An 18004-nucleotide genomic window follows, 5' to 3' on the forward strand; every position below is an offset into this window, starting at 1 on the left:
CCGATCGATTTGACTCAAAATTAATCTGAACAAAATTTAATTCAAAAAATTAACTTGATAATTTAGCATAACTCAAATATAAAATAGATTCAATCTAATCCAATATTACCGAACCCAACCTACATACCCTAATTAACACCTCTATCCCTCGCCCCAAAAGTACAAAACAACCCCCCAAAACAGAGAAAAAGAGCCATACTGTCCTACAACCCCACATAAAAAGTTCACTACTTTTCCCAACACTTTGAAAATCACAATGAAAAGGAAAAATACCACATCTTTAATCTTTTATTATGTAAAAATTGTAAACGCGCCAGTTTGAATTTGCTGACTTGGGACCCACTTCCCATAGCAAAAACCGAACTTTACACCTAGCCGTTAAAAGTTGCAACTTTGAAACTCCCCCCTTCTCTCTGTATCTCATCATTCTCAAAACGCTCACTAAAGTAAAACAAATTACATCAAGTCACTAACACAATTAATTCTACAGTTTTCCCCAAATCCCTTTTCAAATTTACTATAATTTGATTGATTTGATAATCCAGATTCTTATAAATTTGTTTACTGCATTTGGTTTTCTCAATTAGGAGTAAACACAAAAAAAAGATGGTGTCAATGACGCCTGATCAGTTTAAGAAATTGAGTTTAGGGGTGATTCCATCTGCATCACCGTCTCCGTTCTTCACGCCTCGGCCCGAACGATACCGGATGGATTATTCTAGAGTCAGTGATGTTAAGTCGTCTATGGGTTATCATCGCCAAGATAAAGATCGTGAGGTTAATGTGCAGGTTATTCTAAGATGCAGGTAACAAATTTAGCTTGTTGGATATTCGTTACGGGTTATAATCATATGTCTTAATTTGTGTCTCAAATCACTTCTTGTCGTTTTATACGGTGTTGATAGAAAAGTGTGTGACTAATTTAAATTAAATTTATTTATAATTCACTATGTCACTTACAATTATAGACGAAGTATGACATTGTTTTTGTAACTATTTGTTTAAGTACTTGAAATACTCCTTTGTATCTAAATTAATAGGTCACTTACAATTATATACGAAGTGTTAGGTTGCAAGTGTGATTTGTTGTCCGACATAGTAAAATTAAATAAAGAATCACTACTTTATAATCTAAGTGAGCTACTCTGCTTCTTGTCTATCTCCCGATTCCTAACAAAGGCATCAGAGCCGTTGGTTAGAGGTTCTTGTCTACATCCCAGTTTCCTTCATACAAGTTTCTTACTGGGAGTGCTCTGAGGGTTTGGGTGCATGGTTTCTGCTCAGGGGTGGTTTGGGTGCATGGTTTCCGCTCAAGGGGGAGTGTTCCGAACTCACACTTAAGGGGGAGATTGTTAGGTTGCATGTGTGAGTTGTTGTCCCATGTAGAATAATTAAATAAGGAGCCACTAGTTTATAACCTAAGTGAGATACTCCTATTACCATATGGTTTTAGCATAGAACCTCACTTGGGCTTATGTGTGGGCTTTTCTCTCCTCTTTGTCTCTCACCCAATTCCTAACACGAAGTATGACATTGTTTTTGTAATTATCTGTTTAAGTACTTGAACTAGTTCTTTGTACCTAAATTAGTAGGCCACATTTAAAAGTCTAAAACAAAGATTTTACAAACTTTACATTAAATTATGATGGGGAAAACAGTAATTTTGATTTATTTTGAAACAAATATTGGTTTGGTTTATAGAATTATAACATCTACTGTTAAATTGAGATAAAAATTGATGGTAATGTTAATGTAGTTTGACCACAAAAGTAAAATTCGAACCATTTTGTATGATGAAAACAAACATTGATTTCATAGGCATTCGAAATGTGACAAATTATATTTAGACAAAAAATGGTATGAGAAAGAATCTGTGTAGTTTAATGTATTTTAGAAAGATAGTACTCCATAATAATATTTTAAATGTCAAAAAAAAAAAAAAGAAAAAAAAAAAAATTGATTTTCACTTTTCATAGACTATTAATTTGCATAATCTAATTGAATGTGTTCTCTTGTTTATATTCATCGAAAAATCAGTAATATCACACTCATTTAGCGCTTAAAATATCAGGGATGGAAATTTAAGCATGCTTTGTATAAATTTTATATGTCCTTAGGAAGTGTATAATTTCTGTCACTCAATTATGGTGGCTAAATTTTGACTATTGTGATTTGTGAATGACTGGATGGGTGGTGGAGTGGTGGTTTTGTGCTTGTAGTGAGCACGATAGCTGTTATATATAAGGTGTTAAAGTGCTCATTAGGCTCAAAGCTTTCGAGCAAATACTAGCTCTTCATGTCAGTAAAACTATTTGTTATATGTACACAACGTGATTTGTTGGGAGCAAAGCATTGATATACGTTTTGGTACAGGCCATTGAGCAACGATGAGCAAAGCAGTAACCCATCAAGAGTGGTAACATGTAATGAACTTAAAAGAGAAGTCACTATTTCACACAGTGTAGCTAATAAGCAAATGGATAGACTTTTCACATTTGATAAGGTAAGCTATATGCATCTTATTGAATTATGGTTATTTGGTTTATAAACTTGTATACGTTCTTAGTTTCTTACTATATTATGTAATTCATCAAGGTTTTTGGACCCAAAGCACAACAAAGAATCATTTATGACCAAGCTATCGCGCCCATTGTTAGAGAAGTCCTTGATGGTTACAATTGCACAATATTTGCTTATGGTCAAACCGGGACTGGCAAAACTTATACCATGGAAGGATCAATGAAATCTAAGGTAAAATATTGAACTACACCTAATAATCTGAGGTAGAGAAGATAATTTATAGAGCCTGTAAATTTGTTATGTGCTGAAACCTTGAATGATACATTTTTAGGGCACTGAAGTGTGTGCTGAGGCTGGTGTCATCCCACGAGCAGTTCGACATCTATTTGACATACTAGAAGCTCAGAATGCTGACTACAGTATGAAGGTGTCATTTTTAGAACTGTATAATGAAGAATTAACAGATTTATTAACTCATGAAGATAACTCAAGGTTCTCAGAAGATAAGCAAAAGAAATCTGTCTCCTTGATGGAAGACGGAAGGGGTTGTGTTATCATTAGAGGCCTTGAAGAAGAAGTCGTGTACAGTGCTAACGACATTTATAACCTTATGGAACGAGGAGCTGCTAAAAGGCGAACAGCAGACACATTACTGAACAAGCGTAGCAGGTGAGTATGTATTTTCCAATTTGTTACCTTCTTGCATTTGAAGTAATTATGGTGGTAACTCAAAACTACTTTTGCAGTCGCTCTCATTCTGTCTTCACCATAGCGGTACATGTAAAGGACATAAGTATTGGAGAGGAGGAGCTCATAAAATGTGGGAAGCTAAACCTTGTTGATCTTGCAGGATCTGAGAATATCTCTCGTTCTGGTGTAAGAGAGGTATTCATTAATAGTTTGCCCTGGGCAGAAAAAAAGATAATGATTTGGATCATTGTTTGGCCCTTAATTATTAACACATAAAGGCGACATAAATCGTTCAAACTTCTTTTGGTTTCTTCTTGTTGGTTATTTGTTAATCATAAATTCCAGTTTTATAAAAGGAAAATTTGTAAAAAAAAAATCTTTTAAATGCACCATTTTGCGAAAAAAAAACCTTTTAAAAGCTTTTTTGTAAAAGAAAACCCGAAGTTCAATTTTTTTTGCGAAAAGAAACCCATTTCCTTAATTAGACTCTAATTAACTTAATTAGACTCTAATTAACTTAATTAGACTCTAATTTCTTCTCATTTCATCTAATTAACCCGTAACCCACCAAATTAGAATTAATTAATATATAAACAACCTTCTTCCTCCCTTTCCCCCTCCCATGGCGCCACCCCTTCTTTCTCCCTTTCCCCCTCCCATGGCAGCCTTCCTCTTCTTCCTCCCTTTCCCCCTCCCATGGCGCCACCCCTTCTTCCTCCCTTTCCCCCTCCCATGGCAGCCTTCCCCTTCTTCCTCCCTTTCCCCCTTCCCTAAACCCTAACCCCGACCATCCACCTTCTCCCTTACCACAACGCGGCGGCGACTGCGAGAAAGAGGAGAGAGAGTGAGTCAACGAGAGAAAAGGAAGAGGGAGAAGAAGCGTGCCACCTGACCGAGGTGGGTCGTCGGGAGTTGGGGTTCAAGGAGCTGGCTCAGTTCGGGGGAGGGGACTGCTGCCATGGGGGGGGGGGAAGGGAGGGAGTGGCTGGTGGGGTGGTGGTGTTTGGTTTTTTATTTATTTTTTATTTATAAGTTAAATTAATTAATAAATGGTTAAGTGAGATTTAGAGGATAATTAGAAGAAATTAGAGCTTAATTAAGTGAATTAGAGGCATTAGGTTGTCTATAACAAAAAAAATTCACATTTGGGTTTCTTTTCGCAAAAAATTGAACTTCGAGTTTTCTTTTACAAAAAAAGCTTTTAAAAGGTTTTTTTTTCGCAAAATGGTGCATTTAAAAGGTTTTTTTTGACAAATTTTCCTTTACAAAATGGAGATCATATAATAGTAAATTCTAATTGTAATGAAAATGTAGGGGCGTGCAAGGGAAGCTGGGGAGATTAACAAGAGCTTACTCACCCTTGGAAGAGTTATTAATGCGCTAGTGGAACATTCAGCTCATATACCTTACAGGTTCGGACTGGTGTACTTGCAGAAGAAACTCAGATAAGCATTTTGTTTTACAATTGTTCTTTGTTTTTCTTACATTAATCAGGGACAGTAAGCTGACAAGGTTATTGAGAGACTCACTCGGAGGGAAAACAAAGACGTGCATCATAGCAACAATCTCACCATCTAGCAGCTGTTTAGAAGAAACACTTAGTACTCTTGATTATGCTTATCGTGCTAAAAATATTAAAAACAAACCTGAGGTTATATGGCTTTCTTACCTCAGAATTGATATTAGTATAGTTTTATTATGTGAAATCTAAGAATTTTGCGAACATGTAATGATTTTAAACCAATCAGGCAAACAAAAAGCTGTGCAAGACAGTTTTGCTCAAAGATTTATACATGGAACTTGAGAGGATGAAACAAGGTTTCTGAAATGTATTTATGTCCTTTTAATGTCTTGAGAAAAAAAAAAGCAACAAAATCCTTTCGTTTACTGACTAATTTGATATATATTTTTTTCAATGAATTTGTAAACAGATATTCGGGTTGCTAGAGATAAAAATGGTGTTTATGTACCGCTGGAAAGATTTGTCCAAGATGAAGCAGAAAAGAAGGTTGATAATTATTTCACTATCAGAAGAATGCCTATATCACCTTGTTGAATAACAGAATAAGTGATAAACAAAGAATCTTTGAATTAAAAACAAAATGATAAGATCACTTGCATTTGGAGTATATATGTATAAGCTGGAATTTTTACATTGTAATTACTAGACTAATCAAGCTGTCAACTCAGGGATTAATCTCTCTAAATTGATTAGTCATAATTTAGTTATCGATCTTAGTGATTGGGAAATAATTAAGTCATCGATCTTAGCTTCATATCCCTGCTTAATGTTTCTTGGGTCTTGCATTATTTTAATTAGGGAAGGATTGAGAAGATAGAGCAGTTGAAGATGGAGCTCGAACAAAGTAGAAAGGTAAAGTTTTGTTTTCTGTTCTTCCTTTCCTTACTGGAATGACATGACATATTATCTACCTATTTGTATCTTTTATTCTTCCAGGAAGTTCAAAAATACCATGACTTGTATGTTTCTGAGCAAGAAGAGAAATTGGATTTAGATGTTGAGCTCCGAGATTGCAAGGTATCTTATCACTGCCCTGAAAAGCTTCGAGGAAAGGAATTGATATTGGTTCAAAATCTCTTACTCATGCACTAAACTTTAGCACTAATTATAAACTAGGTCTGCCCAATGAAGCCTGTTCTTCTAAGAAAAATAATCAAAAAAATAACCGAAGAAGATTAAATAAGTCCTGAAGCAAAGTAAGACATAAAGATATTAATCTAAGCTTTTTAGGGATTGCATAGGTGAAAGATAAAGGCTTAATTGGATACAGAAACAAATGCAACTACACTGAAAAATTTGTTGTGTTGAATAATGGTTTATTAAGTTTATACAGACAGCACCAAATATACTCTTCATTAGGCATGATTCCACATTCTACCACATTTAACCACCCCTAGTTAGCGAAACAGGAAACTAAGAACTCTAAAAATACTCTGCCAATACCATCTGAAATGAATCAATTCCTTAAGTTCCTAAGTAACATATCAAGGAAACACATAAGTATTGCAAAGAATATACACTACAGGTACATCAAAATAGTCAAACAACTTGATGTTAACAACACTGCCTTGCTCCTGTGAATTACCAGCTTGCTTCAAATATAATCCTTTTTAAACTACATTTTAGCCACTTCTAGGGGATTTGTTACATGAAATATTTTAGCCTCTTCAAATTTTCTGATTTTATGCATTACATCTTAATGTTTTCTGCACTTGAAGTTTCAAGCCAGCATTTATCACAGCTACTCAATTCCTAGCTGACATCAACAAAGCTTTTTTGACTATCAATCAACTATGTAGCTAATTATGCACTGAAACTATATGAGGTAACCACAACTGTTTTTAGTCACGGGTCTTAAATTTATATCAGAAAGAAACTCAGGTTATGGATTGTACAGTATGCGCACATTGTAGGATGTAGGGAGTATAAGAATATGCAATATTCAAGTGCAACAAGCATTCTCAGTTACTAATATTAATGTTATTTGTATGGATAACAGTTTCTCTGTCGAACAAGAACAAATGGTAGTGCATACGCTTTTCATAGAAGGGGAATTTTTTCATCAATACATATTGAACTTGGTTTGATTTTAGAGCTATTTTGAGTGCAGAAAAATCTAGAGAGTACCTGTAAGGTCTTGCACGAACTTCAAGAGAAACAGAAGTTGTCCATCACCCAGTTACAGGAAAAAGACTCTATGATATCCAAACTTATGTACTCAGGTAAATTAATGAAGATGTTGTCAGTTTATTTCTTGACAGATATGCACATTGGCCATCATACAATTCTCACATCAATTTGAAAAACCAGAAAATTCTCTAATTCAACGTGCAAAGGAGCTGTGTTGCACTTTGGGAAATGCATCTGAAGACATATCGATATTGCACAAAAAAATAGGTAAGACTAGTTGTATTTCTAGCATTTGGGGAAAATATGCTACTACTGGACCAAATTGCAGAAGTGCAACAATGTTTTTTCTATTTTTGTTGAAGGCAGATAGGTATTTATTAGTGCAGTAAACTAACAAGGTCATTTTTTGGATTGGTTTTACAGATGACAAAAACAAATTGGAAAATCAAAATCATAAGCTAGTTGTTACATTTGGTTCTCAGCTTGATAAGAACTTAAAAATCCTGCACCAAACGATATCAGGATCGATTTCAATGCAGCAGGATCAACTGCGATGCATGGAAGAGAACTTGTGCTCAATTCTTGCCAGCAAAGATGATGTGAGAATTCTATTCGGGTACTGATAAAATGCTTCTTATTTGGATAAGGTTTAATTGAGTTTCTTTAAATAATCTAGGCAACAAAGAACTTACAATCAACTGTTCAGAAATTAGTAGATGTACATACTTCTACAATGACATCTTTGAGGGAGTTAAATAGCACACAACAAAGAACAGCTACGGCAGATCTGGAGTATGTAAATTCCAGTATATCTAGTCAAACTGTAGATATGGAAAAGGTATGGCTTCAACCTCAAAATCAAAGGATAGAGGAGCCTTTAAACTAATTACAAGTTTGATCAATTATCTGATCATATTGTTTATGAATGTTTTAAAATGCAGTTATTCAATTCATTCATCATCGACGCTAAGGATGTAATTTACTACATCGAGTGTTCCCTTTCTAAGCAAAAGGAGCTGTTCCTTTACTCTTCTCAGCAACAAGAACAGGTAATGTATATGATTCTAAATCTATCCTCTAATTTCGAGTATGCATCATGTATTTGCTTATTCACTTGGTTGTCCTATTATAATTTCAGGGACTACAAAAGACATTGGTTTCAGCTCAAGAGATCAACAAAGCAACTGTAGCATTTTTTGATGAGATCTGCAGTCATGCATCCGAACTCATAAGTAGTCTTGAAGAAAGCCAAGCCAGAAATCATAACTATCTCAAAAAGTTTGAAAAAGTATTTGAGGTAGACTTACTTATTGGATCCTTTATATTTTCAGTTGAAGTTATTCCAATGTTTCACTAATGTGGTTGTTAAACAGGAACAATCAGCAAAAGAGGAGCAGCAGGCCATTGAAAAAATAGTATCTGCACTGGCGACATTAAGAACTAACAAAGCAGCTTTGGTGAGTGTGGCCTATATCTTCTCATCTTTTACCTATTGAAGTTCTTTTGACATTAAATTAATTGTATTCATATTTGTTATACTTTGGTAAGGTTTCACAAGAGTTGAGAAACATTTATGAATCTGGACTAGAAGATAGTATGGAAAGCCAGAAAAACTTGTCCAGAATTCAGCAAGCTTCTGTAGCTGCAAAGAATGCTTTAAATGGACATGTGGAAAATGTTGAAGGGCATGTATTGACAGACTTGTTCTTGTTGACGGAGATTAATGAGTCTATGAAGGAACAGATAGAGCAGTGGTACATATCTAAATTCTCATTCTCATGGCTGCTATGCCTTTTCGTGTCATCTTGTCCCCCATTGTTAGGTTCTACCATGGTGTTTCCAGCCCAATGTGGCGTATAGTAAACTGTGATAATTGATCTATCACCCTCTTGATTGCTTATCCTGGTTTTGCAGTTCATACCAGGTTAATAACTCAAGAGAGCAGTGGAAAGGAGCTGCACATTCTATCAAAAAACTTAATGATGATGTAAAATTAAGAATACAGTCTACCATTAAGTAAGCATATCTCAATCATTACTCTTTCTCTATTTGACAAGGCATTAAGCTTCTTTGTACGCATCTAACAAGCATTTGTTACAGCGAAAGGATCTGTCAAAATGAAATCGCACAGAGCCAGTATATCACTACATCATCCGCGAAGAATGCTGAATTTGATGCTATTGTTTCTAGCTTGCTTTTCAAACTTAAGGGTATTCTTTTCTTAATGCAATTCAATTTTTTCTATTATTTGTTTATGTGTTTAGCATTCACTCTGATCAATGATTGAAACAGAAGCTAAAAACATTACCCTTGCAGATACTCATACGTTAGACAGTGAAATGAAAGGCAAGATGAATGCCTTATCAGATCAGTGCATCAATCTGCTTGCTTCTGTTCAAACTGAGCATAACAAAAGTCTCTCAACTATTCAGAACAAATTGGCATCGAGCCTTTTTAAAGATTACATGGTACACTCCCTTATGCTTATGTTCATACTACAACAACACGCTATATAAATATATAGGATGGACAAAATCATTGATTTGTTTCTGCTATGAACAGGTCGATGAGGAGGCATCTTTTGAGAAAAGAGTCGTAGAAGTGCCAAGTTTGGCATCCATAGAGGGACTGAGAACTCCAGCAATTGCTAAATTACATGCAGACATCAATGCAGGGGAAAGATCAGAAATATGTGTGGTCGAAACCAAGACCCTGCAACCACTTAATTATACAACAGAATGGCCTAGCAGGGCTCCCTTTGCAAACATCAACTGAGGTGTTAGTATCACCAGTTATTAATAAACAGGAGAAAATAAACCTGAAGTTGTAAATGAGTTCTCTTAGAAAACAATCTCATCTTCTGATGAGCCTAGCAAATAACCAATTTTTTAGTTGCTTCACTTTAACCCTTTTTTAGTTACTTTTTTATTTTTGATTTTTGTAAGCAAGCTTTTCCTTTTTAACTTACACATTTGCCATCACTCAACTTTGACCATTAAAATTATTAACTATCATTGAAAATAGATTTTAGAGGATTAATATTTAATAAAAAAATGCATAAACTAATCAACTAACAATTCATATGATAGTATTTTTTTTCCCATACAATAGTAAATTAGTAAATGTATTTAAAGTTCCCCTCCCCCTCTTACATTTAGGGTACAAAGTACAATGTCGCGGATCCCTGGTGAAACTCTTTTTTGGAGTCTATACTACAAAATGACGTATTCTTTGACCATCATCCATTGGTTCTATTGTAATTATGAAATACTAACTAGCTTTTGAAAAAAAAAAAAAAAAAAGGATAGTTTCAAAAGTTTCTATTGTGATTATGAGACACTAGCAAGCTATTTATCAAAACCTAGTTGATATAAGCCTTGAACCAATGGTGTGAAGCTCAAACTTCTTAATCAAAGGGGCAATCAATCTCATGGCAGTGTCACTAACGTATGGGGTGTCTTCAATGGTTGTAGAATTGTCTTTAACGAGCTGTCGGCAAGGTTCACGTCGTTCAGCAACCGTGCCGTGGTAGTGGAAATACTTCATCATCTCGCCGGGCAACCAAGTGAAGTTGCCATCAAAGTTCTCCGACCTATGAACCCCTGTTGCATATACATTCTTTGGTTGTATTGCGTACTTTTGGTCTCTCCTCATTTCTTTCACATTTTTGTACACCAACTTCTCAAAACCCCATCTCCTGATAATTATGAAAATAGACATTTTTGTAACACATAAATTAAATGACTTATAGCCTTAACAACTCATTTCAATATAATTTTGTACTACGTATAAAATTTATATGTATGGTTGGTCCATGATTATTTTTAGTGAAAATGAAATAAACAAAACACTTAAAACAAAATTGCCTTGCGTATATAAACCAATTTCCATTTTGTCTTTTATTGTCCACCATGAATATTTATCAACAAAAAAAAACTAAGTCAAAGTTGAAATATTAACCTTGTTAAACGACGCCCTTATTTTACCTGGTAATGTCCGCATTTAAACATAAATGGACAAATATACCCTCAGGTGTATTCCATATTTTCTTCCCTGGCCACTAACTTAATCGTACATTCTCTCTTCCCAACAAACCACCACCAACTAAGGGCAAGGTCATTGGACACATCGCCGAAATTAAATCCTTTTTTTTTTTTTTGTGGAGGCCAAACGCCTAAATTTTTCAAAACTCTAGGGGGAAAACGCCTAGAATTTTCAAAAGTCCCTAGGAGATTCGAAAATTTTAGGCGTTTCCACTTGTAGAATTTTTCATTTTTTTTGCGTTTTTTGTTTTTAACATAACTTTTGATCCAAAACTCAAATTAAGACAAATAATATATCGTTGGAAAGCTCTAAAAGTCTATTTTCTAACCCAATTAGAATCATATCAATATAATTTTTAGATCTTAAGATATGGCTACAATACTAAGTTTGGTCCAAAACCAACACCCTTACACTATTTTGATCATATCTTAAGATCTATAAATGATATTAAATTGATTCAAATTGGGTTGGAAAGTAGACTTCTAGAGCTTTCCAACGATATATTAATTTTTTTAATCCAAGTTTCAGATCAAAAGTTATGATAAAAACAAAAAACAAAAAGAAACTGGAAAATTCTACGGGATAAAACGGCTAGAATTTTCGAATCACCTAGGGACTTTTGAAAATTCTAGGCGTTTCCCCCCTAGAGTTTTGAAAAAATTAGGCATTTGGCCTTCACAAAAAAAAAAAAAAAAACGACTTTAATTCTGACAATGTGTCCAATGACCTTGCCCTCGATCAGTGGTGGTTTGTTGGGAGAAGAGAATGTTAGATTGAGTCATATTTAAATGTTGGCGTTACCTGGTAAAATAAGGGCGTCATTTAGCTTGTCACAAATTATTTATTTATTTATTTATTTTTGACATTGACTAATCTTTTATTAACATCAAGTAATGCATGATTTTATAGTGTGTTTCCAATTTAACACAAATTTTGCTAAATTTTCCTATTTCATAATCCAATTGAGTTAGATTTGCTAAATATTTGTCTAATACGTAGCTTAGTATAATGAATTGATTGTCTAATTGTTATTGAGTAAGTTTCCGATATCTAAAAATGAGCCCTAAATTTTTGAATACAAGATTTCCCTTACGATTGATGGGTTGCGTGCTAAAAGAACTTACACTCACCTTTTTTTATCTACTATGTATTTATTATGATTTTAAAAGATATGGAGTATCATTATTTTTTTAAAAAAGAAAGTACTTTAATTATTGCATGCTCTAATTCTACGGGGTTCTTTCCCATGTGTTCCCAATAAAAGGTTCGTTTAGCAATAATGTAAGCATGTTTGTGGTATGATTGAATAGTATATAGATTTGAATAATCGCACACGTCAATTTCAAATTAGTTATCACCAACTCAACCTAAATACGAAGTATCAACATCAAACAGCAAATTAAAATGTGCATGTATGTCACGCACCACATATATTATATACTTGCATCATTTGTATTTTGTTGTATTATTCATTTATTCCTTTTTATTTATTACCAACCAACAATATAATCAAGAGTTGAATTAAGGATCGAGAAAATTGATATTATTAATACCTACTTTAGGTCATTTACTTTCATTAATCCTAATTATTGATTATTACAAAATAATTTCAATTTTCGAAGTATTGACTTTCATTAATCCCAAACCTGTAATAGCAGGTCACTTGCCATGCGTTAACACACTATAGGGTCTTAAAAAAAAAAAAAAAAAAAAACAAAACAAACCCAACGAGACACCCCCAACCGCTGATCTACCATCCAAGCCATGACTCCGGCCGGCCACCCTCACTACTATCCCCTGCGCCAGTTTCCCCCCTCCTCCCCACACCGGTGCTGCGACCCCTTCCCCCACCACCCTCCTTTCCTTTTCCGGCACCCTCCAACAACTGAAACTCTCTAAACCCACCTCCCTCACTCCACTTCCTCCACAGCTCCACCATCAAAACTCCTTTAAAAGTTAAAACTACCTCCCGCACCCCCGAAAACCTCCAAACACCCCTCCCCCACCATTGAAAACCCTAGCCGCTGGGGTTTCGGGGTAAGGGAGGGGCGGTTTGGTGTTTTTGAGAGTGGGGGAGGGGTTTCCTTGGTTGTTGCGGGAATGTAAGGGGGTTTTGGGTTCTTGGGAAGGGGTTTGGGTTGTGTGGTTCATCGGGATGAGGTAGGTTGTCGGCTGCATTACCGGTTGAGGGTGGCGGTGATTGCAGGCTGGGAGGGAAGAGTTTTCAGATTATGTTTTTTTAAAACAGAATTTTTAATTTTTTTGGCCATGCATTTAAAAGGTGACATGTGGCAATATAAAAAATAAGAGTTTACCTTTTCATCCGTCACTGATCATTTGGACCTGATAAAAGTTAATACCCTCTAAAGTTGGAAATATTCAGAAATAATCGATAATGGATTAATTATAATAAATGGGTTGAGATTAATAATATTAATTTTTCCAAAAGGATTTAATTTGTAAATTTAATGATTGGAGTGATCATGACTACAGCTCTATTATATGGTTCAATTCCAGTCAAAAAACAACAAAAATAAAAACATCATATACGTTGGCTAATTATTGGAAGGCATGCAAAATCTTTATAATATTAGTAAAAACATTTAAGAAGAGTTATTAAAATAATTATTACCGAATTAAGAACACCACCATTAAATTTGAAACCGTTTTTTCACCGTATACCCTTAAGTTTTTTGTTTATTCACCATATATCCCTGAACTTTTGTAATTAATCATATACCTTCGAGTTCTTAAAAAAATATATCATATATCCTTGATGACTAATGATTGTTAACTTCGTCAATCATTAGGGTTAATTATGATCCGAAACTACCTTAAACACATTTTTCCACCCTCAAAACCACCCCAAATTTCCTTTTCTCATCCTCAAAATCAATCATACAAATATGGTTATGGAGATTTGGAGTGGTTTCGGGAGTTAGAGAAAGGAGGGGAGTGGTTTCGGGGGTTAGAGAAAGGAGGGAAGTGGTTTCGGGGATGGGGGGAGAGATCTAAGGTGGTTTCGATGCATAATTAACCAAATTTCACTCATCTTATTATCATTAGGGGTATACGGTGAATTTTTATAACAACTCAAGAATATATGATGAATTTGAAATTTTTTAAGGTATATGATGAATAAATAAAAAAACTCAAAGGTATACAGTGAAAGTATCGAATTTGAAATGACTTGACATGAAGGTCCAATGATTATCATGAATTCATGGTCATGCTAATTCAACTCGATTCAAATATGAATAATCAGTCTTGTCAAAGCTCACACACTTTTTTTTGATAACTCTGAAGGTTTACTAATCCAATCCTACATACTCCCTCTTGTTTATTTAGATTTTTTTTATAGCCCCATTTAATTGTGCATCTTTGTCTATGCACATTTTATACTACTTAATGTTTTTTATTACTCTCTTTATTTCTATTTGTTAGTCTCATATACTATTTTGGACATTTTAATAAGATCTACCCATGTTGAATGTATTCTATTTTTAACTTAGTTTTTTTTTCCTATTTTATACATATTAAATTCTTATTGATTAAATTAATGGATTGTTGATTGATGACATGACTCTATGCAAGGAAATTCCTCCTAGAATTATGCAATTATGGCTAATACTTTCCAAAAAAACAAAAAAAACAAAAAAAAAACAAAAAAATTAAATAAGACAAACTAATTATGAATTATTTTCGTACTTTAATATTAGATTCTAAATATTGTTCTTTTCTTATTTTATGTGATTGATTTCATATGAGACTATCATATAGAAACAGAGGGAGTATTTATAGTAATTTTGTTAAATTTTTTTTTTAATAAAGCATCTATTAAGATTTAAGATGAATCAAACAAGACCATGTACGCTCGACTATATTTTTTCTTGTATATACATTGAAAAAATTTGTAGAAGGATCCTTAAATTGTGATTGCAAGATTATAAATAAGATCATCAAAGGGTGGAATATAATAAATTTACTAATGCTTTTGGCTCCTTACACAAACCAAGAACATCGTACTTACATTAGACCAGGCAATCTAGCATAATGATTTCTAGCCTCCCACGCCTTAAAATGTAGCTTATGCTAAGCTAAACCAATTAAATTAGTTTAATCATGATTAATCTACCTCATTACCCTCATAAAAAACTGTCTAATTGCTTATCATAGTTCACTATTAAAAGCTATCTATTCCTATTTGATCTGTATACATTTAATTTTTTTTTATATCCATTTATAATTAACTATTTGATCTCATTTCAAATTCCTTATATTTTCCTATTTATTAAAAATTTAGTAGTAACATTTCAATCCTAGGTAATTTTGTAGTAAAAGTCTTTATTAAAACAACAAATCTCAGAAATCAACCAAAAAAATAACAGAATAAAAAACCAGCAACTGAAATAAACATACCTATGAAATTGGCCAGCATCTTCAGTAAGGCAGAGTCGATCAGACATAGAAACCTGCTCAAAATTGAACATAGTATAATCGTTGAGCAACTCCATGATCGAATCAAGAGACGAATTCCCTGATAAATAAATATACTCATCAACATCAAAGAAGAACATCCATTTCGTAGCGAAACGATGTCTATGCAAACAGTCATTCAGAACAAGAATCTGATTATGATAAAACGTATCGAATCTCTCTTGATCTTTAACATCGTGCACGGTAACAAACCCGAGTTCAATCCATGGTTGTAACACGTCCATTACTTCAGGGTGGATACCCCCTGCATCATAGAACACGAAATGGGATTTCGTACCGAACAATCTCACGTGGTAAGCGATCCACTCGCGTATTCTCTGAGGACTGAGGTCGCCGAACAATGAGCTTCCGCAGTAGAGGTAGTCGTATTTTGGAACAGAGGAAAATTGAGAAGGTTGCCATGAGCTAGGGAGCTCGTTTAAGGCTATGATCGTGTCGGTTGAGTTAACGACACGATCATAGCCGCCGTTTGTTGAAGCATGGAAGAGAAGACGGCCACCAATAGAAGGGTCGGTATCTGAAGGGAATGTACAGTTCACGACTACTAGTACATACATTCGACCGTAACCAAAGTCATCAAGAGGAAGCTTATTACCCGGAACTATCATAACAGAACCATTATTGTATTGGTATTCACAAGTGTATGTTGGATTACCGAAGGTCTGAAGGGGTTTCGAGGAGAGTCCTAACACAGCAAAGGTGTTAGGACCACCGCGGTAGGCTGACATAAAGATGAAGTTGTACGCAGCTGTACCGACAGGGTAAAACGATCGTTTTATGACCCCGTTTTCAAGCGTGTGATCTGAGGGTTGTTGGGGTGGTGGTGAAGTGGTGGCAGTGGCGATGTTGGAGGTGGTGGGGCAGAGTGTGACATAAGTGGTGAAGGGAGAAAATCGGGTGGGTAGAAATTGAAAGAGGGTGGCGACGGCGCAGAAGAAGAGGAGGGCGGTAACGATGAGCTTGAGCTCAGGTGCACAGTTGTACCTTAACAACATTTTACAGGTTATGGTTATTCTCTATGACTCTTTCCCATTTGATGTTGAAGAAAAAGTTGATCATTCAAACAAAGTGGGTAGGGAATGGAGTAAGAGTAAGGAACTTTGTTGGTTCCCCCGTCTATTTTGGAGTAGCATTTTTTATGTTTGATATTCGGACAAAGTTTGACAAACAAGAGATACGGAGTATTAGATTATTGTCTTAGGTCACCTGGAAAGGGAGACCTGCTTATTATTATTATTATTATTATTATTATTATTATAGTTGTTGATATACTAGTAGTTGTTGTCATCATCATCATCATCTTTTTTTGTTCTAATTATTATTATTATTATTATTATTGTTATTATTATTATTATTATTATTATTATTATTATTATTATATATCAAAAACAGACAAAGTTATATAACTTACAATAAATTAGTGGGAAGCCAAGATACAATCTGGCCCCCCACTTTTTTAGCTATAGCAAAGCCTACCCTGGTGAAGATATAAGCTGTAGCACGAGCCCCAATGTCTTGCGTCATCGAGAATCTCTAAACCCGCTTCAACAACGCAATAACCTCCTTCTCTAATTCCCCAAGCGAAGAAAAGGAGAAGGGAATGAAACCATATCCAATTTGCCGACAACTAGCTTCATACTTCACCCGCTTCCGATGAGCCGCATCAGCCACAACCTGTCCAGGAATAAAGTCAGATAGCCCTGTCTGTGTCAAAGGAGAAGACCCAATTAAGTCCACACATTCATCTTGACCACGATCCCAGGAATAAAGTAACACATCAGCAGGTCTGAGGGCCTTGTCATTCCCGCCAGACAACCCTATGTCAACCTCCTTTCTTACTGAAATCTCAGATCTGTAGCAGATATCAACAAGGGTATCCCGGAAAACATTATGCCGATGTTTAATACTCACAATACCAGCACACGACACCGCGTGATCGCCGAAAATATCCCCAGTAAAAACCCGAGAACAAGTAGAGCACGGCGTCGAGATAGAGAACAATGGAACACCCATCCTGTAGCGCAGCACAACGCACATCGGTAGGTCTTTGCGTTCATCTTCTGACCCAACCCAGAAATAGGGACTGCCCGAAGCCAAGCAGAGGTGTGATCTCCCTGCTGCGATTTCCACAGTGCTGATTTCCGGGGAGACAAAGAATAGGCGGATTCTGCAGGATCGGTAACCTTTGTGAAATATATATCTGCTAATTTCTTCATGAGTTTAGGGGCAGCGACCTCACTAGGATTACTCATAATGTCAGACTCCACTATTCCATTAAATAGATTCAATGCATCTCCAAAGGCTCGTCCAAGACCAACAATGCCAGCATGCCGTAAACCCGTGTCTACAACCCATTCATGACTTTAGGGGCAGCGACCTCACTAGGATTACTCATAATGTCATACTCCACTATTCCATTATACAGATTCAATGCATCTCCAAAGGCTCGTCCAAGACCAACAATGCCAGCATGCCGTAAAAGCCGTGTCTACAACCCAGCAGACTGTAACCGAGAAGCAAGAAAAGCATATAATCTACAAAAAATTAGTGGGAATCCGAGATACAATCTAGCTTAGGCACCCACTCCTTAAACTATAGCAA

At 35.3% G+C, this 18004-nt stretch overlaps 2 protein-coding genes across 2 annotated transcripts; one reads left to right on the top strand and one right to left on the bottom strand.

Moving 5' to 3' along the window:
- The first annotated feature begins 430 nt into the window (after positions 1–430).
- On the top strand, positions 431–9768 carry LOC110711462 (kinesin-like protein KIN-5B). Its single transcript, XM_021889841.1, has 23 exons — positions 431–806; positions 2374–2503; positions 2596–2751; positions 2852–3189; positions 3267–3405; positions 4525–4622; positions 4705–4861; positions 4959–5028; positions 5142–5218; positions 5531–5584; positions 5669–5749; positions 6843–6954; positions 7043–7129; positions 7286–7461; positions 7539–7700; positions 7804–7911; positions 8001–8159; positions 8236–8319; positions 8411–8616; positions 8777–8878; positions 8963–9072; positions 9179–9330; positions 9425–9768. The coding sequence occupies exons 1-23, from the start codon at positions 607–609 to the stop codon at positions 9635–9637; spliced, it is 3171 nt and encodes a 1056-aa protein (XP_021745533.1). The 5' UTR covers positions 431–606; the 3' UTR covers positions 9638–9768.
- A 171-nt stretch (positions 9769–9939) lies between these two features.
- On the bottom strand, positions 9940–16592 carry LOC110711463 (galactan beta-1,4-galactosyltransferase GALS3-like). Its single transcript, XM_021889843.1, has 2 exons — positions 15326–16592; positions 9940–10559 (listed from the first exon to the last, which is right to left on the bottom strand). Exons 1-2 carry the CDS (start codon positions 16396–16398, stop codon positions 10217–10219), a joined length of 1416 nt encoding a protein of 471 aa, XP_021745535.1. The 5' UTR covers positions 16399–16592; the 3' UTR covers positions 9940–10216.
- Positions 16593–18004: the final 1412 nt, after the last annotated feature.

Source organism: Chenopodium quinoa, unplaced genomic scaffold, assembly GCF_001683475.1.
Source record: "Chenopodium quinoa cultivar QQ74 unplaced genomic scaffold, ASM168347v1, whole genome shotgun sequence".
NCBI lineage: Eukaryota > Viridiplantae > Streptophyta > Magnoliopsida > Caryophyllales > Amaranthaceae > Chenopodium > Chenopodium quinoa.

What these genes read in the sequence shown, in the direction of transcription:
- LOC110711462 (XM_021889841.1), top strand. Translation starts at nt 607, where the DNA reads ATGGTGTCAATGACGCCTGATCAGTTTAAGAAATTGAGTTTAGGGGTG. An exon ending in ATATTAAAAACAAACCTGAG is followed by an intron (nt 4,862 to 4,958) that starts GTTATATGGCTT and finishes TAAACCAATCAG; the next exon opens with GCAAACAAAAAGCTGTGCAA. An exon ending in TTGAGCTCCGAGATTGCAAG is followed by an intron (nt 5,750 to 6,842) that starts GTATCTTATCAC and finishes TTTTGAGTGCAG; the next exon opens with AAAAATCTAGAGAGTACCTG.
- LOC110711463 (XM_021889843.1), bottom strand. Translation starts at nt 16,398, where the DNA reads ATGTTGTTAAGGTACAACTGTGCACCTGAGCTCAAGCTCATCGTTACC. An exon ending in GATGCTGGCCAATTTCATAG is followed by an intron (nt 10,560 to 15,325) that starts GTATGTTTATTT and finishes CATAATTATCAG; the next exon opens with GAGATGGGGTTTTGAGAAGT.